The following is a 27,930-nucleotide window of genomic DNA, read 5'->3' on the forward strand; positions in this document are numbered from 1 at the left end:
CGTGCTAGCAGCCCTCACTCTGGGCGCTTCCTCGGCCTCAGCATCCACTCTGGCAGTGCTTGAGGAGACCTTCATCCCACCACTGAACTGTGGGAGCCCCTCTCTAGGCTGGCTGAGGCCAGATCCGGCTCCCTGTTTGCAGGGAGGTGTGGAGGGAGAGGCACGGGAGGGAAACAGGAATGTGCGCAGCGCTCACAGGCCCGCGCGAGTTCCGGGTGGGTGCAGGCTCTGTGGGCCCTTGCTCAGAGCGGCTGGCTGGCGCCGCTGGCCCCAGGCAATAAGGGGCTTACCACCCAGGCCAGCAGCTGTGGAGGGTGCACCAGGTCCCCCAGCACTGCTGGCCCACCCATGCCACACTCGAATTCTCGCCAGGCCTCAGCCACCTCCCCAGGGGGCAGGGCTCGGGACCTGCAGCCTGCCATGCCCAAGCCCCCTCCCCCATGGGTTCCCGCGACGGGCACCGCCCCCTGCTCTGTGGCGCCTGGTCCCATCCACCGCCCAAGGGCTGAGGAGTGCCAGCACTAAGTGAAGCCAGCTGAGCTCCTGAGGCGCAGCAGCGCGGGTACTTCCAGAACTTTTATGTCTAGCTACAGGATTGTAAATGCAATAATCAGCACTCTGCCTCTAGCCTGGGGTTTGTGGCTGCACCAATGAGCACTCTGTATCTAGCTCATCTGGTGGGGACTTGGATAACTTTTATGTCTAGCTAAAGGATTGTAAACACACCAATCAGCACTTTGTGTCTAGTTAAAGGATTGTAAATGCACCAATCAGCACTCTGTATCTAGCTCAAGGTTTGTAAACGCACCAATCATCACCCTGTCAAAACAGACCAATCAACTCTCTGTAAAATGGGCCAATCAAATATCTGTAAAATGGACCAATCAGCAGGATGTGAGTGGGGTCAAATAAGAGAATAAAAGCAGGCTGCACAAGCCAGCAGCGGCAACCTGCTCAGGTCCCCTTCCATGCTGTGGAAGTTTTGTTCTTTTGCTCTTTACAATGAATCTTACTGCTGCTCAGTCTTTGGGTCCACGCCACCTTTATAAGCTGTAACACTCACTGCAAAGGTCTGCAGCTTCACTCCTGAAGCCAGCGAGACCACGAACCCACTGGGAAGGACAAACAACTCCAGACGCACTGGCTTTATGAGCTGTAACACTCACCACGAAGTTCTGCAGCTTCACGCCTGAAATCAGTGAGACCACGAACCCACCAGAAGGAAAAAACTCCAGACACATCTGAACATCTGAAGGAACAAACTCCAGACACACCATCTTTAAGAACCGTTAACACTCACCGCGAGGGTCCACGGCTTCATTCTTGAAGTCAGTGAGACCAAGAACCCACCAATTCTGAACACACTACCATCAGAGTGAACAGGCAACCTATAGAATGGGAGAAAATTTTTGCAATCTAACCATCTGACAAAGGGCTAATATCCAGAATCTACAAAGAACTTAAACAAATTTACAAGAAAAAATCAAACAATCCCATCAAAAAATGGGTGAAGGATATGAACAGACACTTTTCAAAAGAAGACATTTATGCAGCCAACAGACACATGAAAAAATGCTCATTATCACTGGTCACCAGAGAAATGCAAATCAAAATCACAATGAGATACCATCTCATACCAGTTAGAATGGCGGTCATTAAAAAGTCAGGAAACAACAGGTGCTGGAGAGGATGTGGAGAAATAGAAAGCTTTTACACTGTTGGTAGGACTGTAAACTAGTTCAACCATTGTGGAAGACGGTGTGGCGGTTCCTCAAGGATCTAGAACTAGAAATACCATTTGACCCAGCCATCCCATTACTGGGGATATACCCAAAGGATTATAAATCATGCTACTATAAAGACACATGCACAGGTATGTTTATTGCAGCACTATTCACAATAGCAAAGTCTTGGAATCAACCCAAATGTCCATCAATGATAGACTGGATTAAGAAAATGTGGCACATATACATCATGGAATACTATTCAGCCATAAAAAAGAATACTTCATGTCCTTTGTAGGGACATGGATGCAGCTGGAAACCATCATTCTGAGCAAACTATCGCAAGGATAGAAAACCAAACACCACATGTTCTCACTCATAGGTGGGAACTGAACAATGAGAACACTTGGACACAGGAAGGGGAACATCACACACCGGGGCCTGTCATGGGGTGGGGGGATGGGGGAGGGATAGCATTAGGAGAAATACCTAATGTAAATGACAAGTTAATGAGTGCAGCACACCAACATGGCACATGTATACATATGTAACAAACCTGCACGCTGTGCACATGTACCCTAGAACTTAAAGTATAATAAATACATGCATAAATAAACCCAAGGGCCGGGTGCAGTGGCTCGCACCTGTAATCCCAGCACTTTGGGAGGCCAAGGCGGGCAGATCATGAGGTCAGGAGATCGAGACTAGCCTGGCCAACATGGTGAAACCCCATCTTTACTAAAAATAGAAAAAATTAGCCGGGTGTGGCGGCTCACGCCTGTAATCCCAGCTACTTGAGAGGCTGAGACGGGAGAATCACTTGAACCTGGGAGATGGAAGCTGCAGTGAGACAAGATCGTGCCACTGCACTCCAGCCTGGGCGACAGAGAGAGACTCTGCCTCGGAAAAAATAAAAAATAAATAAAAATAAAAATAAACCCAAAAGAAGAGAAACATAAGCAGAGAAGAGATAAAACAGAGAGAAAAGCACATGGTACTTGACAATATGGTAGATTTAAATCCACATCAGTAATTACATTAATCATGAATGGCTCCAGTTAAGAGAAAGACTGTCAAACTAGATTTTTAAAAATCAAGCTATATGCTCTTGAAGGGAAAAAAGAGATCTAAAATACTAAAAAGCCATTTAAAATAAAAACATTAAAGCAGTTAAAAGAGAATAAAGAAACAATTCTGGGACGATGGCATGGCCACAGCATAGTTTTTTCATCTCTGCATCCCACATTAAAACAGAAGCAACTAGAGAGCAAAGTTAAAAACCCAAAAGCAATACAGCAGGTCTTCCCTATACATTGGGGATTGGTTTCAGAACCACCTGCAAGTACCAAAATCTATGGATGCTCAAGTTCCTTCTATTAAATGGTGTTGGCCTTCCTTATCTGCAGGTTCCAATCTGCAGTCGGTTGAATCTGTGGATACAAAACTGGCAGATATAGAGAGCTAACTGTATTTATATCAAAAGCTGGTGAAAAGTTATTCTCACAAACACTAAAATATAAGTGGAGGAGGGCAAACCACTAACAGCCATAAAAGCTGCATGGTACCAGCATCTGTGCAGGAATCAAAAACAGCTACAGGCAGTATCTGATGGTTATGAGAATGAGAGAACTCCCGAATTCATTGGTATCACTAATATTCACTATGGCACTAACATGAAACAGGAGGTGAAACCAGAAGGGGTTTTACCCTTTCCTAGAAGAAAAACAGAAGATGCTGGAACCCTGTGAAAACTCAAAATGGACATGTTACAGTTCCATGACAGAACCCGTGATGAGAAGAAACTTCTGGGAAGAGAATCAAAATTGAGCAACATAGGGATGAGAGAAGGGAAGATTCACACCAAAATAGGGAAGATAATAGAAGCAGGAAGTCTCAGAAAACAAACTGTCATATTTTCAAACACTACACAAAAATAATAGAAGTCTAAGATGTTAAAAAAGCTTTCCTGAACTCTCAACCATTATAAAAGTTCAGAAAAACTAATTTTACATAAAAGTGAGCAAAGAAAAGCACTGAGGTCTAACCCCATCAAAAGTTAATATTGAAGGCAGAGCAAGATGACCAAAAAGAAGCCTCCACCAATTGTCCTCCAATAGGAACACCAAATTTAAGAACTATCTTTCCAAAAACCACCTTCATAAGAACCAAAAATCAGGTGAGCAATCACAGTAACTGGTTTTAACTTCATATGGCTGAAAGAGGCACCAAAGAGGGTAAGAAACACATTTATAAATTGCCAATACCATTCTCCCCCAATCCCCCAGTAACGGCCAGCCATGTGGCACAGACAGAGAATCTGTGCACTCAGGGAAAGTAAAGTGCAATGACTGTGGAACTTTGCATTTTGAAAGGCAGTACCAACACCACCAGGAAGAAGTCAACTGGCATCCACTGGAGGGATCATTTAGACCAGTCCTAGCCAGAGGGGAATCACCCACCCCAGTAGTCAGAACTTGAGTTTCAGCAAGCCTCGCCAACCTGAGTTAAAGGGCTCTGGGGTCCTAAATAAACTCGAAATGCTATCTAGGCCACAAGAACTGCAACTCCAAGGAAAGTCCTAGTGCTATGCTGGGCTCAGAGCTAGTGCTCTTGAGGGGCATGTGACCCAGTGAGACAACAGCCAGGGCAACTAAAGGAGCGCTTGCATCACCCCTCCCCCAACCCCAGGCAGTGCAGCTTGCAGTTCCAAAAGTAAACCTTTCCTTCCGCTTGAGACAAGAGGGAAGAGGAAAGAGAACTTTGTCTTGCAACCTGGGCCACAGTAGAACAGGGCACTGGGCAGAGTTATGAGGCCCCCATTCCAGACCCTAGCTCCGAAACAACATTTCTAGACACATCCTTGGCCAGAAAGGAGCCCACTGCCTTGAAGAGAAGGACCCACTCCTGGCAGGATTCATCATCTGCTGATTAAAGAGCCCTTGGGCCCTGAATAATCAGCAGCAGGAACCAGGTGGTATATGCCATGGGTACTGAGTGAGACTCAGACATGCTGGCTTCAGGTGTGATCCAGCACATTCACAGCTGTGGTGGCTATGAGGACAGACCCCTTCTGCTTAAGAAAAGTAGATGGAAGAGTAAAGAAGACTTTCCTGAGCTTAAATACCAGCTTGGCCAAAGTGGAGAAGAGCACTAAGAAAGCTCTCGCGGTTCTCAATTCCAGGTTTTGGCTCTTAGCTTCTCTGGACCCCACTCTGGACCAGAGGGGAAGCCACTGCCCTGAAAGATGAGTCCCAGGTCTGGTAGCATTCACCAGCTGACTAAAGAGCCTCGGGCCTTAAGTGAACACAGGCAGTATCCTGGCATACTCCCCATGGGTCTGTGGTGGCAGCAGACAAGTGGAGACTTCTCTGCCTCGGGAAAGGGGAGGGAAAAATGGGAAGAACCTTTTCTCATGGTTGTGGTGCCAGCACAGCCTCACTAAAACAGAGCACCAGGTAGGCTTCTAAGAATTCTGATTCCAGGCCCTGGTCAGACCGAGTACAGTCCCAGTGGGGCTGCCCACAGGGATGCCTGTGTCACCCCCCTCCCCCAGTTCTAGGCAGCTCAGCACAGACAGACTCCATTTGTTTCAGAGAAAGCAAGGGAAGACAAGAGTCTCTGCCTGGTAATCCACAGAATTCTTCCAGATCTCGTCCAAGACCAGCAAGGTGGTAACTTTATAAGTCTGCAAGAACAACAGCATTACTGAGCTTGGGGTATCCCCTAACTCAGATATAGCTGCAGTGACCAAAAACTCAGATGACAGCACTCAAGTCTCTGGAAAGTCTTCCCAAGAAGGATGGGTAAAAACAAGCACAGACTACAAAGACTACAATACATACCTAATTCTTCAATGCCCAGACACCAACAAACATCCACAAGTATCAAGACCATCCAGGAGAACATGACCTCACCAAACAAACTAAATAAGATACCAGGGACCAATCCTAGACAGACAGAGATATGTGACCTTTCAGACAGAATTCAAAATAGCTGTTTTGAAGAAACTCAAAGAAATTCAAGCCGGGTGCGGTGGCTCACGCCTGTAATCCCAGCACTTTGGGAGGCCGAGGCGGGCGGATCACAAGGTCAGGAGATCGAGACCACGGTGAAACCCCATCTCTACTAAAAATACAAAAAATTAGCCGGGCGCGGTTGTGGGCGCCTGTAGTCCCAGCTACTCGGGAGGCTGAGGCAGGAGAATGGCGTGAACCCGGGAGGCGGAGCTTGCAGTGAGCCGAGATCGCGCCACTGCACTCCAGCCTGGGCGACAGAGCGAGACTCCGTCTCAAAAAAAAAAAAAAAAAAAAAAAAAGAAATTCAAGATGACACAGAGAAGGAATTCAGGATCCTATTAGACAAAGTTAACAAAGAAACTGAAATAATTTTTTAAACTCAAGCAGAAATTCTGAGTGTGAAAAATGCAACTGACATAATGAAGAATACATCAGAGCGTCTTCATAGCATAATTGATCAAGCAGAAGAATCAGTGAGCCTGAACACAGGCCATTTGAAAATACATGGTCAGAGGAGACAAGAGAAACAAAGAATAAAAAAGAGGCCAGGCACGGTGGTTCATGCCTATAATCCCAACACTTTGGGAGGCCGAGGAGGGTGGATCACCTAAAGTCAGGAGTTCGAGATCAGGCTGACCAATATGGTGAAACCCCATCTCTACTAAAAATACAAAAATTAGCTGGGCGTGGTGGCATGTGCCAGTAATCCCAGCTACTCAGGAGGCTGAGGCAGAATCACTTGAACCCGGGGGGTGGAGGTCATTGAGCCGAGATCCCGCCACTGCACTCCAGCCTGGGCGACAGAGCGAGACTCCATCTCAAAAAAAAAAAAAAAGAAAAGAAAAGAAGGAAGAATGAATTATGCCTATAAGATCTAGACAATCTCTTCAAAAGGGCAAATCTAAGAGTTATTGGCCTTAAAGAGGAAGTAGAGAGAGAGAGGGGTAGAAAGTTTATTCAGCCTGGGCGCAGTAGCTCACGCGTGTAATCCCAGCACTTTGGGAGGCGAAGGCGGGTGGATCACCTGCAGTCAGGAGTTCGAGACCAGCCTGGCCAACGTGGTGAAACCCTGTTTCTACTAAAAATACAAAATTAGCCAGGTGTGGTGGCGTACGCCTGTAATCCCAGGTATGCGGGAGACTGAGGCACGAGAATTGCCTGAACCCAGGAGGTAAAGTTTGCAGTGACCCGAGATCGCGCCATTGCACTCCAGTCAGGGTGACAAGAGTGAAACTCTGTCTCAAAAAAAAAAAAAAAGAAAAAGAAAAGAAGGAAAGTTTATTCAAAGGGATAACAGAGAACTTCCTAAACCCAGAGAAAGATATCAGTATTCAAGTACAAAACGGTTGCAGAAAATCAAGCCGATTTAACCCAAGGAGACTACCTCAAGGCATTTAATAAACTCCCAAGGTCAAGGAAAAAAAAGAATTCTATAAGCAGCAAGAGAAAAGAAACAAATAATATACAATGGAGCTCCAATACATCTGGCAGAAGACATCTCAATGTAAACTGTATAGGCCACGAGTGGCATAACATATTTAAAATGCTGACGCAAAAAAAAATTTTACCCTAGAAGCAATAAGTTTGTTACCAGACAAACAAAAGTTGAGGAATTTCATCAACACCAGACCTGTCCTACAAGAAACGCTAAAGGGAATTTTTTCAATCTGAAAGAAAAGGACGTTAATGAGCAGAAATTATTTGAAGGTACAAAACTCACTGGTAATAAAATATAACAGAGGCCAGGCACGGTGGCTCACGCCTGTAATCTCAGCACTTTGGGACGCCGAGGTGGGTGGATCATGAGGTCAGGAGTTCAAGACCAGCCTGGCCGATGTGGTGAAACCCTGTCTCTACTAAAAATACAAAAAAATTAGCCAGGCTTGGTGGTGGGTGCCTGTAATCCCAGCTACTCGGGAGGCTGAGGCAGAGAATAGATTGAACCCGGGAGGCGGAAGTTGCAGTGAGCCGAGATCGTGCCACTGCACTACAGCCTAAGTGACAGAGCGAGACTTCATCTTAAAAAAGAAAAAAAAAAAAAAAAAGAAAAACGGAATATTATAATATTGTAATTGTGTGTAAACTACTCAGATCTTGAGTAGAAAGATAAAAATATAAAACAATAAAAATAACTACAACAACTTTTCAAGACACAGTACAATAAGACACAAAGAGAAACGACTAAGTTAAAATGCAGGGAGACGAAGTTAAAGTGTAGAGTTTTTATTAGTTTTCCTTTTGCCTGTTTGTTAGTTTGTTTATGCAATCAGTGTTGTTTAAAATAATGGAATAGGCCAGGTGCGGTGGCTCACGCCTATAATCCCAGCACTTTCGGAGGCCGAGATGGGTGGATCACCTGAGGTCAGGAGTTCCAGACCATCCTGGCCAACATGGTGAAACCCCATCTCCACGAAAAATACAAAAATTAGCCAGGCATGGTGACACATGCCCATAGTCACAGCTACTCGGGAGGCTGAGGCAGGAGAATCGCTTGAACCCAGGAGGTGGAGCAATAGCCAAGATATCTTGTTTTGTGGCCAAGATAGTGCCACTGCACTCCAGTCTGGATGACAGAGCGAGACTCCATCTCAAAAAAATAAAAAATAAAATAATGAGCTGGGCACGGTGGCCTTTAATCCCAGCACTTTGGGAGGCTGAGGTGGGCAGATCACAAGGTCAAGTTCAAGACCAGCCTGGCCAACATAGTGAAACCTCGACTTTACTAAAAATACAAAAATTCTCTGGGCATGGTGGCGCGTGCCTGTAGTACCAGCTACTTGGGAGGCTGGGGCAGGAGAATCACTTGAACCCAGAAGACGGAGGTTTCAGTGAGCCATAATCATGCCACTGCATTCCAGCTTGGGTGACAGAACTAGACTCCATCTCAAAAAAAATAAAATAAAAATAAATAAATAGGTAAAATAATGGATTATAAGATACTATTTTCAAGCCTCATGGTGACCTTACATCCAAAAACATACAATGGATACACAAAAAATAAGAAGCAAGAAATTAAAACATACCATCTGAGAAAAATCACCTTCACTAAAGGAAGGCAGGAAAGAAGGAAAAAGACCACAAAACAACCAGAAAACAACAAAATGACAGTAGTAAGTCCCTATTTGTCAATAACATTGAACGTAAATGGACTAAACTCTACAATCAAAACACTAGAGTGGCCAAACTGAAATATACTTCACCTATAAAGACACATATAGACTGAAAATTAAGAAATGGAAAAGGATATTACATGCCAATGGAATCCAGTATAGCAGGAGTAGCTATTCTTACATCAGACAAAAGCAATTTTAAGACAAAAACTGTAAGAAGAGACAAACAAGGTCATTATATAATGATGAACGGTCAATTCAGCAAGAGTATGTAACAACTGTAAATATTATACACCCAACACTGGAGTACCCAGATATATAAAGCAAATATTACCAGGGCTCGAGAGAGATAATTCCCAACACAATAATAGTTGAAGACTTCAACACCACAGTTTCATCAGACAGATCATCCAGACATAAAATCAAAAAAGAATCATCTGACTTAATCTGCACTATAGAACAAATGGACCTAATAGATACTTACAGATGTTTCATCCAATGGCTGAAGAATACACATTCTTCTCCTCAGTACATGGATCAGTCTCAAGTATGGACCATAGGTTAGGCCACAAAACAAGTGTTAAAACATTAAAAACAAACTGGAATAACATAAAGTATCTTCTCTGACCACAATGGAATAAAACTAGAAATCAGTAACAAGAGGAATTTGGGAAACTATTCAAACATATGGAAATTAATCAATAGGCTCCTGAATCATCAGTGGGTCAATGAAGAGATTAAGAAGGAAACTGAAAAATTTCTTAAAACAAATGAGAATGGAAACAGAACATACCAAAACCTATGGGATACAGTGAAAACAGTACTGAGAGAAATTTATAGCTGTAAGTGCCTATATGAAAAAGAAAAACTTCAAATAAACAACCTAATGATGCATGTTAAAGAACTAGAAAAGCAAGAGCAAACCAAACTGAAAGTAGAAAAAATAATAAAGGTTACAGGAAAAATAAATGAAATTGAAACAAATAAAACGAGACATAAGGACAATGAAACAAAAAGTTGGTTTTTTGAAAAGATGTAGAAAACTGACAAACTCTTAGCCAGACTAATGATGAAAAAAGAGAAAAGACTCAAATAAAATCAGAGATGACAAAGGAGACATTACAATCAATATTGCAGAAATACAAAGGATCATTAGAGCCTACTAGGAGCAACTATATGCCAATAAACTAGAAAATCTAGAAGAAATGGATAAATTCCTAGACACATACAACCTATTAAGATTGAACCACAAAGAATCCAAAACCTGAACAGATCACTAACAATAACAACACTGAAGCTATAATAAAAAGTCCTCCAGCAAAGAAAAGCCTGGGACTCGATGGCTTCACTGCTGAATTCTACCAAACATTTAAAGAACTAATACCAACCCTACTCAAACCATTCTGAAGAATGGAAGAGGAGGGAATACATCCAAACTCATTCTCTGAGGCCAGTATTACCCTGATACCAAAACCAGACAAAGACATATCAAAAAAAGAGAGAGGAAAAAAAAACCTACAGGCCAATATCCCTGATTAATATTGATGCAAAAATCCTCAACAAAATACTAGCAAACCAAATTCAACAACACATTAAAAAGATCATTCACCATGACTAAGTGGGATTTATCCCAGGGATTGCAAGGATGATTCAACATATGCAAATCAATCAATGTAATACATCATATCAACAGAATGAAAGACAAAAACCATATGATCATTTCAATTGATGCTGAAAAAGCACTCGATAAAATTCAACATCCCTTCATGATTTAAAAAAAAAAAAAAACTTAAGAAAACTGAGTATAAAAGGAACATACCTCCACATAATAAAAGCCATATATGACAGACCCACAGGCAGTATCATACTGAATCGGGAAAAACTGAAAGCCTTTCCTCTAAGATCTGGAACAGAATAAGGATAAAAAATTGACAAACCTTTAGCCAGACTAATGAAGGAAAAAAGATTCAAACAAAATCAGAGATGAAAAAGGACTGGAATTGCTCTAGCTAGGACTGGAATTGCTCTAGCTAGGACTGGAATTGCTCTAGCTAGAGATGAAAAAGGACTGGAATTGCTCTAGCTAGCAGTTAGACAAGAGAAAGGAAAAAAAGGGCATCAAAATTTGAAATAAGTCAAATTACCCTTGTCTGCAGGCGGTATGATCTTATATTTGGAAAAACCTGAAGACTCCACCAAAAAGCTATTTGAACTGATAAATTCAGGAAAGCTGCAAGATACAAAATCAGCTTACAAAAATCAGTAGCATTTCTATAAAATAACAATGACAATCTGAAAAAGAAATCAAAACAGTAATCCCATTTACAATAGTCACAAAGAAAATTAAACACCTAGGAATTAATTGAACCAATGAAGTAAAACATCTCTACAATGAAAATTATAAAATACTGATGACAGAAGTTGAAGAGGCCACAAAAAATGAAAAGATATTCCATGTTCATAGATTGAAACAATCAATATTGTTAAAATATCTATACTACTCAAAGCAATCTACTGATTCAATGCAAATGCCTAGCAAAATACCAATAACATTCTTCACAGAAATAGACAAAATAATCCTAAAATTTATATGGAACCACAAAAGACCCAGAATAGCCAAAGCTATCCTGAGCAAAAAGAATAAAACTGGAGGAATCACATTAACTGATTTCAAATTATATTACAGAGTTACATTAACCAAAACAGCATACTACTGCCACAAAAACAGACATATAGACCAATGGAACAGAACAGAAAACCCAGAAACAAATCCACATACTGACAGTGAACTCATTACTGACAAAGGTGCCAAGAACATACACTGGGGAAAGGAAAGTCTCTTCAATGAATGGTGCTGGGAAACTGGGTATCGATATGCAGAAGAATGGAACTAGACCCCTATCTCTCACCATATACAAAAATCAAATAAAAATGAATCAAGACTTAAATCTAAGCCCTCAAACTATGAAAGTACTACAAAAAAATGGAGGAAACTCTCCAGGACATTGGATTGGGCAAAGATTTCTTGAGTAATAGACCACAAGCACAGGCAACCAAAGCAAAAATAGACAAGTGGGATCACATTGAGTTAAAAAGCTTCTGCACAGCAAAGGAAACAACAGAGTGAAGAGACGGCCCACAGAATGGGAGAAAATATTTGTAAACTACCCTTCTGACGAGTGTTAACAACCAGGATGTATAAGGATCTCAGACAACTTTTTTTTTTTTTTTTTTTTTTTGAGTCTCACTCTGTCGCCCAGGCTGGAGTGCAGTGGCACAATCTCGGCACAATGCAACCTCCGCCTCCTGGGTTCAAGCGATTCTCTTGCCTCAGCCTCCTGAGTAGCTGAGATTACAGGCACATGCCACCACACCCGGCCAATTTTTTATATTTTTGGTAGGAAATCAGCATATTAAAGAGATATCTGCACTCTCATGTTTACTGCAACATTATTCACAACAGCCAAGATTTGGAAGCAACCTAAGTGTCCCTCGACAGACAAATGGATAAAGAAAATCTGGCTGGGCGCGGTGGCTCAAGGCTGTAATCCCAGCACTTTGGGAGGCCAAGACGGGCGGATCACGAGGTCAGGGGATCAAGACCATCCTGGCTAACATGGTGAAACCCCGTCTCTACTAAAAAAATACAAAAAACTAGCCAGGCGAGGTGGCCGGTGCCTGTAGTCCCAGCCACTGGGGAGGCTGAGGCAGGAGAATGGCGTAAACCCGGGAGGCAGAGCTTGCAGTGAGCTGAGATCCAGCCACTGCACTCCAGCCTGGGTGACAGAGTGAGACTCCATCTCAAAGAAAAAAAAAAAAAATCTGGTACATATACATAATAGAGTACTACTCAGCCATAAAAAAAGAATGAGATACTGTCATTTGCAACAACATGAATGTAACTGGAAGTCATTATGTTAAGTGAAATAAGCCAGGCACAGAAAGACAAACATCGCATGTTCTCATTTATTTGTGGGATCCAAAAATCCAAACAATTGAACTCACGGAGACAGAGACTAGAAGAATGGTTACAAAGGCTGGGAAGAGTAACAGGTGGGCTGAGAGGAAGAGTGGATGGTCAATGGGTACAAAAAAATAGAATAAGATCTAGTATTTGCTAGTACAACGGGTTAACTATATTCAATAATAATATAATTGCACATGTTTAAGTAACTAAAAGACAGTAATTGGATTGTTTATAACACAAAGGATAAATGCTTAAGATGGTGGATACCTCATTTACCCTGATATGATTATTATATATTATATGCCTGTATCAAAATATCCCATGTAACCCATAAATATACGTATCTATGCACCCATGAAATTAAAAAATTTTTAAATTGTAAAAGTTCATATTAAAAAAGAGACTAATACCTCTACAGACAAGAAAAATGTACTAGAAAGACATGCTCACAAAAAAGATAGTAACTATAACCTTTATATTAAAACAAACTAAAATACATGGAAAACTCTGTAATACATGAACAACATAATTAGAAATAAGAAAAACTTGGAAATGAGTTGACAGAATCTAGAAATTAGTAACTTTTAAAAACTATTTCTGAAATGAAAATTAAAGAAGGAAAATGAATGAGTAAAGACTACAGACAATGCCTTAAGAGAAATAGAGATTAAAAGGAAAACAATTTTAAAAATTAAAAAGAAATGAAGAAGAAATATGAAAATGACAAAGATAGGCAAAGAAGCTCAAACATACACATAATAGTGGTAATTGAAAAAGAAAACTAAAACAACAGAACCAATTTTAAAAAACTATAATTCAGGAAACTTTCCTGATTTTAAAATTCATACAGAGCTGCAAAAGACTTATAATAGCCAAAATAACTTTGAAAAAGAACAGGCTATCCATGGTGGTTCACACCTGTAATCCCAGCACTTTGGGAGGCTGAGGCAGGAGGATGGTTTGAGGTCCAGGAGTTCAAGACTAGACTGGGAAATACAGCAAGACCCCATCTCTACAAAAAAAATAAAGATTAGCCAGGCATCGTGGCATGAACCTGTAGTCCTAGCTACTTACGTGGCTGAGGTGGGAAGACAACTTGAACCCAGGAGTTTAATCAGTAAGCTATGATTGTGCCACTGCACACTAGGCTGGGTGACAAAGTAAGACCCTATCTCTAAATTAATAAATGAATGAATGAAAAAGAAGAACAAAGTTGAAGGACTAATACTACATCATTCCAAGGTTTATAAAGCTACAGTAATCAAGACAATGTAGCATTGATATCAAGGTAGACAAACAGATTAATGAAACAAAATAGAGTCCAGAAACAGACTCATACATATATGGACAACTAATTTTCACCAAAGATATGAAGGTAATTTAGCAGAAAAAATCAGGTTTTTTTTTTTTCAATAAATGATGCTAGAACAATGGGATAGCCATATACAAAAAAAAAAAAAAAAAAGAAAGAAAGAAAGAAAAAGGACTTTCAGCCATATCTCACACCATATACCAAAAATTAAAATGAATGACATAAATCTAAAACTTAAAATCACAACATGTCTAGAAAAACACAGAAAAACTGTATGACCTTGAGTTAGGCAAACATGTCTATGATATGACACCAAAAGCATGATACAATTCAAGAACAAATGGGGCTTCATAAAAATAATGTCTGCTCTTTAAAAGGTACCATTCAGAGAATGAAAAAAGAAACCACATACTCAGAGAAAATAATCAGGAATCAGAAAAGGTTCATATCCAGAATATATAAGGAACTCTCAAAACTCAGTAAGGAAGTTAACATCAACAAAAAGTAAACAACGGAACTTAAAAATGGTCAAAAAATTTCAATAGACATTTCACAAAAGAAGACATACAGATGGCAAGTAGGCACACAAAAAGATGCTAAACATTGTTAGGAGGGAAATGCACATTAAAACACACGATGTGACACCACTACACGTATTAGAATGGCTAAGAATGACTATACCAAGTGTTTTCGAGGATGTGAGGGAACTAGAACTCTCATATACTGCTGATGGGAATTTAAACTAGTACAACCACTTTGTAAATCACTTTGGCTATTTCTTAAAAGGTTAAGCACTTACCATAAGACCCAGCCATGCAATTCCTAGAATTCACCCAAGAGAAATGAGAGCATTATGTCCATGCAAAGACTGTACACAAATGTTCATAAGAGCTTTATCTATAATAGCCAGAAACTGGAAACAACTCAAATGTCCAGCAGCAGGTGAACAGACAAACTGTGGTATACCCATTGGATGTAATACCCCTCAGCAATAAAAAAGAATATGTGCAATATGGATAAACATCAAAATAATTATGCTGAAAGCCAGCCATAAAATAGTACATACTACAACATTCCATTTACATAAAACTCTAGAAAATGAAAACCAACTTGTGGTGATAGAAAGCAGGTCAGTGGTTGCTGAGAGAATTGGAGGCTAGACACCGAGACTACTAACGAGAATAAGGGAGTTTGGGGGGATGATGGATATATTGATAATCCTGATTGGGGTGATGGTTTCATAGGTGTATATGTATGTCAAAACTTATATTTTATACTACATATGTGCAGCTTGTTGCATATTAAATATATCTCAATAAAGCTGTCTTAAAAATAAAGTTTTCCTGAAATTTAAAAAAAGATTCGAAACTACAAATGTAAAGAAAATATCAAGTACCTGAGAATACTGACCGAAAACAACCGACACAGTGATACATTGTAATAATATTACCAGACTTCAATGAAAAAGAAAAAATTTGGCTAGGCGTAGTGGCTCATGCCTGTAATCCCAGCACTTCGGGAGGCTGAGGCAGGTGGATCACTTGAGCCTGGGTTCATGACCAGCCTGGGCAACATGGCAAAACTCTGTCTCTCAAAAAAAAAAAAAAAAAAAAAAAAATTAGCTGGGCGTGGAAGCATACATCTGTAGTCCTAGCTACTCAGGAGGCTGAGGTGGGAGGACTGCTTGAACCCAGGAGGTGGAGGCTGCAGTGAGCCAAGTTCATACTACTGCACTACAGCCAGGGTGATAGAGTAAGACTGTATCTCAAAAAGAAAAAAAATAAATAAATAATTTGGTCATCTACAAAAAAAAACCCCACATGACTTACAAGAAGAAGAAAAATTAGATAATAATCTGACTTTGATACCAATACTTTATTCCAGAAGAAAAAGGAGTAATGTATTTAAGAAATTCAAGGAAAAGAAGTGTGAGCCAAAGACTTTATATCTGCAAAATTGACTTTCAAGTATAAAAAGAACAAACTTTTATCAATATATAAGAACTCAGACAATATTCCTTCCTGAGGAATCTAAACAATGTATTAGCGTCAGGTAGCCAAAATGCCTACAGAGACAGCATAAACACTGGTGGTAAACATTAAATTATAAATAGAACTAATAGGCTAAGAGGGAAAAAGCAGAACATGAAATGGCTATATACTCTGACAATGCAGATAGAGCACAACTGTTAGAGAAGAAAAAATGGGAAGAACATAAGCAAAAAAAAAGGTTTAATGTTTTCAGTAATCATACTGATGGTGATTTTAGAAATATAGTTCTGATACGGTCATATGTATAATACAGAATAATGAATAAATATGGAATATTCTATTATCTCCTATATTCTTGAGAATCATGATTCTCAGTATGGAAAAAAGGAGTTACAGTTGTGATAGAGAAGTTGTTAAGTAAAAGCTCTGTAGTCTCAATCTGAAGACTGGCAGCAGAACACATTAGGTATCTTTTAACATGTATGTCTATAGATATATATAGGTATCCTAGCTCTGTCTACTGAAATACCTGAAACAGTGACTAACTCAGGATCTTTAGCATTCAGACTGTAACTGAAATATCATTTCCCTCTAAAAAAAACCAGGGCATTTTAAAGAAATGGCTGATTTCATATCTGCGATACGAATTGTTCAATATATTGTATAACAAGGAAGCTATCAAAAACTAGGAGGCCAGGCTCACGGTGCAGCTTGGCCAACATGGTGATACCCCGTTTCTACTAAAAATACACATACGAAAAAATAGCCGGTCCTCGTGGTGTGTGCCTGTAATCCCAGCTACTTAGGAGGCTGAGGCAGGAGAATCACTTGAACCCAGAAGATAGAGGTTGCAGAGAGCTGAGATTGCGCCACTGCACTCCAACCTGGACAACAGAGTGAGACTCCATCTCAAAAAAAAACCACAAAAAACAGAAGTGATTACTACAAAACTATAAAACCCAGAAGAATGGCGACTAAATGGGAACACAGGAGTTTTGACTGGGATAGGGTAACAGAGGGGATCTGGCATAGCTGAATGGTATGGTCTTGTAATAATTTATTAAGCTATACATTTGGTATGTGATTTATAATAAAAATTTCATTTTACAATAAAAAGTTGTTAAATAACAAAAACAGTAAAGGAAATGCTAATCAAAAGAAAGCTGGTACAGGTTGAACATTCCTAATATGAATATTTGAAATCCAAAATGCTCCAAAATCCAAAACTTTTTGAGCACCAACTTGACGCCACAAGTAGAAAATTTCACACCTGACTTTATGTAACAGGTCACGGTCAAAACTTGGTTTCATGCATAAAACTATTAAAAACATATAAAATTAGCTTCAGGCTATGTGTATAAGGCGTACATGAAACAATAAATGAATTTTGTGTTTAGAGTTACCCAACTCTAAACAAGATAACTCATGTATATACAAATATTCCAATTTTTTTTTTAATCCAAAAGTCCAAAACATAGTTCCAAGCATTGCAGATAAGGGATATTCAACCTGGAGAGCTCTGTAGCCAGACTGCCTGGGTTCAAATCATGGATTCTGCCACACAGTCAGGAGAGTACAGTACTAATCTCTGTGTGCTTCAATTTCCTCATCATAAAATGAGGATAATAAAAGTACTCAGCTCACAAATTAAAGATTAGGAGAGTTAATACAGAAAGAACATAAAGCATTGCCTGGCACACAGCAGGATGGAGACAGTGATTAGAGTTGGTGATCAGCTTTCTGTGTTATCTTAAGTAGGTACTTAACCTCTCTGAGCTTCAGCTTCTTTGCTAAGTTGTAAAATATCTACCTGATAGGATTATCAGGAAGTCCAAAGGAAATATATGTAATGAACCTAGTATAGTACTCAACAAATTACATACTTTTCCGTGGTCTCCCAACATCTGGAGTCATCCGTTACATTAGACATACCTCAGTCATAGCATACTACTCTTGCACTTTACACCTGGTCATTCAGGTTGATCTCAATGAAATGATCACCCAACGAGTCTCATGTCTGAAACTGGATCTTCATCTAGGTTTCAAAAAGATAAAAAGAAGAAAATCTTGAAATGTTCAGCTTCCTAGTAAGAATGGTCTTGTGTTACTCCCAGAGCAGGCATCCATGGTACTGGTAATCACAGATAAACCAGGCACAACTGAAATAACTGCTAATGCCCTTCCCAGCTCACTACCATACACCTCTTCCCTTCTCTTCTCTCCCCTTATCTTTCCTCTCCCTACCTTGCTAAGACATTTAGCTGGGTATCCAAATCTATCATCATCTATCATCAATTCTGACTTCCGGCTCCACAGGTAGGATATTCTCATTTGCAAGGATACTAAAATGAAGCATCCTCAGACAAACTACAACTGATCACAAAAGCAAACACAGGAACAAAACTACTCCTCATTTGCACCTGTGACCAAACCCTCCTTTTCAGAGGTCCATTCTATGAAATTAACAGGCCAATAGTTTGCAGCAGCCTTTTCCCCACTACAGGCTGTCCCTACTTCCAGGACAAAGGTCTGGAACTTTTAAAGTCACAGGAAGAGACCAAATGCCTTCTAGGGCCAAAACAGAAGCTACAGCTTTAATTAGTGTCATAATACACTTAAAATAAGATGGTGGGGGTAGGAGTCAGAGGGTAGGAGTTGTCTTGTACATGGCATAGTAAGCCAGGCATAGAAAAGCAAAAACATAATTGTATCTTCTGACACTTTCTAGGTTTCCCGAGTGTTTCAGCCAAATTGCCCTTTATAGGTCTGAAGTCCCTTGTAACATGCTCCATACCTTAAAATTTAATTATCTTTTCACCATTTGGGGTCGGGGAGGGGAGCTGACAATAAACCATGGCCAGTAACTGTTCCTTCTCAACTGAATCACAACAAAATCTGTAAGCGTCTTCAAAAGCATATACTTCAAATTACTGCAATAAATGAACATGTAACCCTTTCGAAGTCTCTATTCCTTATTAAATGCAAAAGCTCTATTCTGAAAATATGGCAACTTGCTGTTTAATGTTCCTAAGAAAGAGTTGAACCTACCCCAAATAGGAAAGAGTTAAAATGGAATGTCATCTCAACCAAATCATTCTGTCTCGCGAGAGGTGACATGAAGCGGCAGAACCTTGCTTTGAAGCAAAAGCTGTAGGGAAAACTCCAAGTCAGCCACCTCTTCCCCAAAAGGCAGGGTTAGGGGAGGCCAGAGTCTACTTGGCAATATTTAAAGTACAAAACTCATTGCAGAGGCTTGAAACCAATATGGATAATGCCTGCACAGTGTTTAATATAATATTCATACATATATATATATATATATATATATATATATATATATATTTTTTTTTTTTTTTTTTTTTTTTTTTTGATACGGAACCTCGCTCTCCAGGCTGGAGTGCAGTGGCACGATCTCAGCTCCCAGCAACCTCCGCCTCCCGAGTTCAAGCGATTCTCCTGCCTCAGCCTCCCGAGTTGCTGGATTACAGGCGCGCACCACCACGCCCGGCTAATTTTTGTATTTTTAGTAGAGACATGGTGGTTTCACCATGTTGGCCAGGGTGGTCTCGAACTCCTGACCTCAGGTGATCCGCTCACCTCGGCCTCCCAAAGTGCTGAGATTACAGGCGTGAGCCACTGCGCCCGGCCTGTTTAATATTAACAGTGATTGAAACACTGATTGAAAAACAGTTGAAAAACAGTGGCAGTAAAAAAGGAAACTCAGGTCTCTCTGTTACAGGTGTCTTAGCCTTCCGACATTTTTCACCTTGAAAAACTCCTATTAGGCCCTGTATAAAGTCAGAGGTCTCCTGAATCCGGAATGAGGTTAATAAACCAGAGAAAGAGATACTCACCTGTGCTATTCGCCTAACCGCCCCCTTCTGCTCCGAGTCCTCACTCCCCAAACCACCTTCGCGGTTGTTTGCCACAAAACGGGCGCTTCAGTCCGGGTCGATTTTGGGGGATGGAGTAATTACCTACAGCTTAAATCGAATCTGTGCCCGCTGTGATTCTAAGCTTTACTCTTACTGCCTCATTTAACCCACACAACCAATTTGTAAGGCGAGAATTACCAGCTTTAGTATACAAATAAAGAATCCGAGGCGCTGAGACATTAAAGGAGAAGCCAAAGAACACAAAGCCTGGGGAGCTGGGGCTGCACGCAGGTTTGTCCCATCCCCAAACCCTTACGCAGGGATTTGTAATTGGCGCGACCCTATCCCAGGCGGCTCCTCCCTGACAAGGGTCAGTCTGACCACTGTTAGGCCCAGGTGAGGTCAAGTCCGGGGTGCTCCGAGAAGGGGCTCACGACTACACCTCTGAGAGCCCCGAGCGCCACTCACCTTCCTCAGTCGCCGCCTCCCACCAGCAGCCAGCCCGGCCCCGGCTAGGCTGGGATTACTACATCAGGCCCCGCCTCCGCGACCGTTACCTCCGCCGGGGAAGGGCGGCCAATCGAGCCCGAGCGCGTCGAGGGCCAGCCCCTCTTTAGCCTGCGAACGCCCCCAAACGATTCTCTCCAGCCTCACCCGGAAGCTGGGTCCGCCCCGCATCCTCCGGTTGGCTCAGCTACTGGGGGCGGGGCTTATCGCAAACGCAGGCGTCGGCTAGTCGTGGGCAAGCTGGCGTTTCCATCGCTCTCCTTAGGTACCCTGTCACTTACATGGAGCCTTATTTGCCTGGAAGATGTCAGACATACTTGTGGCCGTAGGTGAAAGTGAAGCCTGGGTTACCTGGCCTCCAGAGACTGCCCTCTCTCTCGCCCCCTACCCCGCCGCGACTACGAGCTCTTGCTGGGGTACGGGTCAGCATGTTCTCAATGTTCCAGACCTGGCTGACCACTGTAGCAGCTGACATTTGGAGGACCCCAATAAATGTTTGTTGATGACATTTCTTCCCATTCAGCATTTTCCACATCTCGACGAAGCTTCAGGCCCTACCTCAGGCTGTAAATGTCCACCATTGTGATTGTATCTTATAGCCACATGATGTCGCTGTTGACAACCTGTCTTTTCAAATCAGTCAAATGATGTAGGTGTGCGTAGATGCAGATCCCACAGGAGCCAGCAGGGATGTCCCATCGAGGGCATCAGCCAACGGTCTCTCATCAGGAGGTCCAAGGGCTCTTGGAGCTCAATACTTTCAGACCCTTCTTAGCCTTCTTCCAGGCAGCTGGAACTACACTTAAGTTTAATCTCTGTGTTTGCCCCATACAAACGTCCCTACCACAACCTACGCCCACCCACTGTGCTTTCTATACCTGGATATTCACTCTCACGATGGTTAGCAGATTTGCATTTTCAGTTCTCAAATCGCAAATAGTCTCAGTGCTTCCCTTTTCCAAGACAATAGGGTACCCTTGCATACTCTTCTGAGCATGGCTGCCCTAACTGTAGAGGCCAAACATCTTTGGGTCAGTTATGATTATTTTGGATGCATGTGATATGAAATCTGAGTTAAATTGTCTTCCTAAAAAATGAGGAAGTTGCTTATCTCGCATAACAGAAAGCCCAGAAGCAAGGGAGACTTTAATTCAGTGGCTCAGCAAGTTAACAAGGACCCAGTTGCTATTAGTCTCTGCTCTGTTGTATAAAAAAAAAAAAAAAAAAAAAAAAGGGTGGACTTCAAATTCATACTAACGTGATTTTCCAGATGTCTACTTGGAGAAATCAGGACCACATGCTTTCTTTTTCATCCAAAACCTTTCCTTCTGGTTTTTTGAGCCAATTAGGTCACACAGGTACGCACTCTTCCTCTTTACCAGTAACTGCCTGGGAAATGTACAGATAGCTTAAGCCTGGGTTCCAGAAGTGAAAGGGAGCTATGACAATTGGAATTGGCAATGGTGTCAGTGCTCTTAGGGTCACATGAGTTGCAAGGTGGAGACCTGTAGAGGAGAAGAGGAAAATGGATGCTAGATGGATGATCCCCAGTGTCTTTCACAATCTTCAAAGCACAAGAAGGCTGACTCCTCTCTATTTTCTAACTGAATTTTTTATGTGGTGAATGGAGGGGAAGAGGTGCTATAGCACTGCCCTCCAAAACAATTCCCTTCTTATGGATCATGAAAGCCTTTCCAGCACCTCTCTTTGCTAGAGAAGGAAAACATCCTGTACACAAATTTAGTCTTTCACTGAGAATCCTGCTACATTGGTCTCAAGAGTTTTCTATGGGCCTCATCCACCCAATAGAATTCTAATAATTCTAAACATTCATTTAACATTCATTCATTAATAAAAATTTGTTGGCCGGGCACGGTGGCTCACACCTGTAATCCCAGGACTTTGGGAGGCTGAGATGGATGGATCACCAGAGGTCAGGAGTTCGAGACCAGCCTGGCCAACATAGAGAAACCCCATCTCTACTAAAACTACAAAATAAACTGGGCGTGGTAGCACATGCCTATAATCCCAGCTACTCAGGAGGCTGAGACAGGAGAATCACTTGAACCCGGGAGGCAGAGGTTGCAGTGAGCTGAGATTGCGCCATTGCACTCCAGTCTGGGCAACAAGAGTGAAACTCCGTCTCAAAAAAAAAAAAAAAAAAAAATTGTTAAGCACTGGTTATGTACCAGGGATTGAACTAGATGCTGAGTCAGATTTATATGTGGGGTAGTTTACAATAGTAAGCCCAGATGTGATTCCTGCCCTCGTGGATCTTATAGTCTAATTGGGGAGAAAATATGAAACAAATGCAATTAAGTATATATTATTAATATAATAAGCGATGTGAAAGAACAGAAGAGGGGCTATGGAGGAGGCCTCTCTGACGAAGTGACACTTAAGCTGAAAGTCAAGCATGTCTTCATTTCAGCTTTCTGCTTTCCTCTGTACTTATGACTTCCTAGTATAAATTAAAACCTTCATTAGCAGTTAAAACACATCTTTTAATTTCTCAACTTTTTTTTTTTTTTTTTGAGACGGGAGTCTCGCTCTTGCCCAGGCTGGAGTGCAGTGGCGTGATCATGGCTCACTGCAAGCTCCGCCCCTCGGTTCACACCATTCTCTTGCCTCAGCCTGCGGAGTAGCTGGGACTTCAGGCACCCGCCACCACACCCGGCTAATTTTGTGTGTGTATGTGTGTATTTTTAGGGGTTTCACCGTGTTAGCCAGGATGGTCTCGATCTCCTGACCTCGTGATCCACCTGCCTCGGCCTCCCAAAGTGCTGGGATTACAGGCATGAGCCACTGCTGTAATCCCAGCAGTGGGATTAATCCCATGAGCCTGGCCTAATTTCTCAACTTCTAAACTGATTCTTGAATTTTCTTCTGGGTATAGAACTGTCATATTTCTCCCTAGAAAAACATGAGTATATCATATGTAAATGGTATTTCATGATGAATTCTCAAAGATTCTTCAACTCGTAAGTTTTTTAGACTTAGAGTCCTTTATTACATGAATACATTTGTTTCTGCCTTTTCCACAAGAATTTGAATGTCTGGGAGCATGAACCATGTCTTACTAAACTTCATCCTGCAGCACAGTAGGTGCTAAACACAGATTTGAACTACATTGTTAAATCTGAGTCAAATTTATTCAGGGCATTCACCTTCGGCAGTCATTTTCCAATGTGAAGGACAATATGCAAACAGCTCAGGCAAATATATTAATGACAAATGCTCAATAATCTATACAGAATAACAATAGTTATGTTAATTGGGCACTTAAAATGTGCTAGGCTCCGTGCTAAGCACTTTCATTTTCTAACTTGTTGAATCTTCACAATAACCTTAATATAAGTACTGTTATTATCTGTTTTACAAATGAGCAAGTTAGGAAATAGAAGCCCAAAAAATTTTTAAATGACTTGCCAAGGTCACACATTAGTATATGGCAAAGCCAGGATCCGAACCTAGCATTCAGGCTCCAAAGCCTATGTCATTAACCACTTGACCGTACCAGTTCTTGTGATGGACATCTGCTTTACCATCAGATTGGTATATGCATTTATTGCAATTTGCAATTATTTGCTGTGTATTAGTTATTGCTAATGTCATTATTGCTAATATCTATGTATTAGTTATCTATTGGTACATAAAAATTACCCTAACACATAGCAGCTTAAAATAAACATTTAGCATCACAACGTTTCTGTGGGTCAGAAATACAGTAGGGCTTAGCTGCATGGTCTGGACAAGATCTTTCATGGGGTTACAGTTAACCTTTTGGTCAGGGCTACTGTCATCTCAAGGTTCAGGTGGGGCTAAAGGATTCACGTTCAAACTCGCTCATGCGGTTATTGGCAAACCTCAGTTCATTCCTCCTCAAGTGGGCCTTTCCCCAGGCTGCCTTAGTGTCCTCATAACATGGCAGCTTCCCACAGAGCACAGCCCAGGACGGCATGTGAGCAACTAAAACAGAAACTGTAGTCTTTTTTATAACCTAATATCAGAAGTTACATATCACTACTTCTGCCATATGCTATTGGTCACATAGACCAACCCTGGTAAAATGTGAGAGGACTACATAAGGAGATGAATACCATGAAGTGGGAATCCCTGGGGCCCATCTTGAAGAATGGCTACCACCATCTATTTGCACATATTTTTGTGACTGCCTCCTCCACTAGAATGTGTCATGAGTGGGAGAAATGATCAGTGTTGTTCACTGTTGTATTGCCTGCCACAGCACCTGCCATATAACAGATGACCAATAAGTACTGAGTAAATAAGTGACATGAATTCCAAAGGATGAGCTCCCTATAATCCTCTCTTACTGACAAACAAATTCCCAGTTGCCATTCATGGTACCATTTAAAGCTATATATTTCTTTCAGAGACATGGTCTCGCTGTGTTGCCCAGACTGGTCTCAAACTCCTGGCCTCAAGTAGTCCTCCCACCTCAGCCCCCCAAAGCACTGGGATTACAGGCATGAGCCCCTGTGTCCAACCTGTTTAAATAATTTTTAAAAGCAGGAGAATATCATGCCCAAGAACACTTATTCATGTATATAAAATTATAGACTGTGGACTTGGAAGGAACACACAGATTAAAAGATCTGTTTTAACAGCTAATGAAGGCTGTTTTTTACTAGGAGGTCTAACACAGTTTACACACCAAACTCAAGGGAATGTTGGCCTTTTGGAAGGAGAAAAGAGTAACAGTATTGAGATTTTCTTCTATTAAAATTTTAATACTAAATCAATATTTAACGATGGTCAATTCTGGGAGGCAGGAATATGTGTATTATTCTCTGTATTTTTCTATAGCTGTAAAATTTCTCAAACAAGATAAAAAATGTTAAAAAGTCTCAACCAGACCGAGTGTAGTGGCTCACGTCTGTAATCCCAGCACATTGGGAGGCCAAGGCAGGCAGATCACTTGAAGTCAGGAGTTCAAGACCAGCTTGGCCAACATGGTGAAACCTCGTTTTTACTAAAAATATAAAAATTAGCCTGGTGTGGTGGTGCATGCCTGTAATCCCAGCTATTTGGGAGGCTGAGACAGGAGGATCACTTGAAACTGGGAGGCAGAGGTTGCAGTGAGCTGAGATCACACCACATTGCACTCCAGCCTGGGTGATAGGAAAAAAAAAAAAAAAAAAAAGGTCTTGACCAATTGGAACATGTGTCTGTACTGCCTTCCTTTGCCTCTCTGCTCTAATTAAAGCTGTACTGTAAATTCCAGTCTCCAGATAACTCAGATCAGTACCTATTTTCTCCTGAAATTGTCCAAGCTGTCCAAGCTTTTCTGGTCTGAAGTTCTATACAATCACCTTGCTTGGCTGCTTGTTCCCCTTCTGTATTTTTGCAGAGAGAGCCACAGTCTCCTTGTGCTGAGAGGCAAGTGCCTAAGCAGTGGCAGCCTGGCCAGCACTGGGAGACTGTGGTTACTAGCACTGGTTCTGACACACAACCCTCTAAGGCGGGCGCAGCAGCCAGAATCCTGGGTCCTGGGCTTGTTTCTGAAGTGCTAATGCCTCTTCCTTGAACACATAGCCAATAGTCATGCTAGACCAATGCTGGAAGGGCACATGGAAAATGTTAAATTTGTAGATATCAGATTAACTTTTCCTTTTTATTTTGTTCTCCGTGCTGTTTAAAAAGTAAGCTTGGAAAATCAAACAAGCTAAGGGAGGTGGTGCATGCCTACAGTCCCACTACTCGGGAGGCAGAGGTAGAAGGATTGCTTGAGCCCAGGAATTCAAGACTAGCCTGAGCAATATAGCCTGTGAAGAAGAGGAAGAAAGGAAGAAGAAGAAAGGAAAAAGGAGGAGGAGGAGAAGGAGAAGCAGGGAGGAGGGGGAGGAGGAGGGGGAAGAGGAAAAGAAAAAGAAGGAGAGGGGAAGAAGAAAGGAAGTAGAAGAAAGAAAAAGAAGAAAAGAAGGAGGTTGGGAGAAAGGGAGAGAGAGAAACAAAGAAAGAAAGAAAATTAGTTGATCCATTAACAATTTCCTTTTCAAAAGGAGGCCCAATGAAAACAGGGACTATTGTGAATGAAAGTGTTTTTAGCTGCTCTCTTAAAATAAATCAGTGGTGTCTAAGGGGCAGTTGCTGATAGGCAGTTTATGAAGTCAGAACAGCATCTAGGTACTTCCTGGGAAACAAGCTAACAATGTGAAAGTGAGATCACCTTCAAAAGCAGGATCAGCCTGAACAAGTATATTTTATATTCAAGTTCAATACCTTCGACAATGTTCTGTTCAGACTTTGTTTCTCTCTGTAACAGTCCTGCCTGTCAGGTAACAAGTTACTATTCCTACCTGATATGGTTTGGCTGTGTCTCCATTCAAATCTCAACTGAAGTGTATCTCCCAGAATTTCCACATGTTGTGGGAGGGACCTAGGGGGAGGTAATTGAATCATGGAGACCAGTCTTTGCTGTGCATTCTCATAATAGTGAATAAGTCTCACGAGATCTGATGGGTTTATCAGGGGTTTCTGCTTTTGCTTCTTCCTCATTTTCTCTTGCTGTTGCCATGTAAGAAGTTCCTTTTGCTTCCCCCCATAATTCTGAGGCCTCCCCTGCCATGTGGAACTGTTAAGTTCAATTAAACCTCTTTTTGTTCCCAGTTTCGGTATGTCTTTATCAGCAGCATGAAAATGAACTAATACAGTAAATTGGTACCAGTAGAGTGGGGTGTTGCTGAAAAGATACCTGAAAATGTGGAAGCGACTTTGGAACTGGGTAACAGGCAGAGGTTGGAACAGTTTGGAGGGCTCAGAAGAAGATAGGAAAATGTAGGAAAGTTTGGAACCTCCCAGAAATTTGTTGAATGGCTTCGACAAAAATGCTGATAGTGATATGAACAATAAGGGCCACACTGAAGTGGTCTCAGATGGAGATGAGAAACTTGTTGGTAACTGGAGTAAAGGTGATTCTTGTCATGTTTTAGCAAAGAGACTGGTGGCATTTTGCCCCTGCCCTAGAAATTTGTGGAACTTTGAACTTGAGAGAGACGATTTAGGGTATCTGGCAGGAGAAATTTCTAAGCAGCAAAGCATTCAAAAATGTGACTTGGGTGCTGTTAAAAGCATTCCGTTTTAAAAGGGAAACAGAGCATGAAAGTTCAGAAAATTTGCAGCCTGGTGACGCAGCAGAAAAGAAAAGCCCATTTTCTGAGGAGAAATTCAAGCCAGCTGCAGAAATTTGTGTAAGTAGCAAGGAGCCTAATGTTAATCCCCAAGACCATGGGGAAAATGTCTCCAGGCCATGTCAGAGACCTTCATGACAGTCCCTCCCATCACAGGCCCAGAGGACCAGGAGGAAACGTGGTTTCATGGGCTGGGCCCAGGGTCCCCACGTTGTGTGCAGCCTCGGGACTTGGTACATTGTGTCCCAGCTGCTCCAGCCATGGCTGAAAGGGGCCG

General features: G+C 41.6%; 1 protein-coding gene across 15 annotated transcripts in view; it reads right to left on the bottom strand.

Annotated features, from left to right (window-relative positions):
* CEP70 (centrosomal protein 70) overlaps positions 1-20,525 on the bottom strand; it is a 101,711-nt gene extending 81,186 nt beyond the window's left edge. For 6 of the 15 annotated variants that reach the window (XM_077990921.1, XM_015132030.3, XM_028843407.2 and 3 more), the window contains exons 1-2: positions 20,464-20,525; positions 18,053-18,155 (exon numbers count right to left, since the gene is read on the bottom strand). Coding sequence is in view for 4 of the 15 variants with exons in the window: in XM_015132030.3 (XP_014987516.1) it covers positions 18,053-18,061 (9 nt within the window). In the remaining 11 variants the exon portion in view is untranslated. Of the gene's footprint in view, positions 1-9,334; positions 9,470-14,928; positions 14,952-18,052; positions 18,156-19,974 lie in introns of those variants that run through there. The other 9 variants (XM_077990916.1, XM_077990919.1, XM_015132028.3 and 6 more) reach the window with 5 other exon arrangements.
* Between the last annotated feature and the right edge of the window lie 7,405 nt (positions 20,526-27,930).

Source organism: Macaca mulatta, chromosome 2 (genome assembly GCF_049350105.2).
Source record: "Macaca mulatta isolate MMU2019108-1 chromosome 2, T2T-MMU8v2.0, whole genome shotgun sequence".
In the NCBI taxonomy this organism is placed as follows: Eukaryota; Metazoa; Chordata; class Mammalia; order Primates; family Cercopithecidae; genus Macaca; species Macaca mulatta.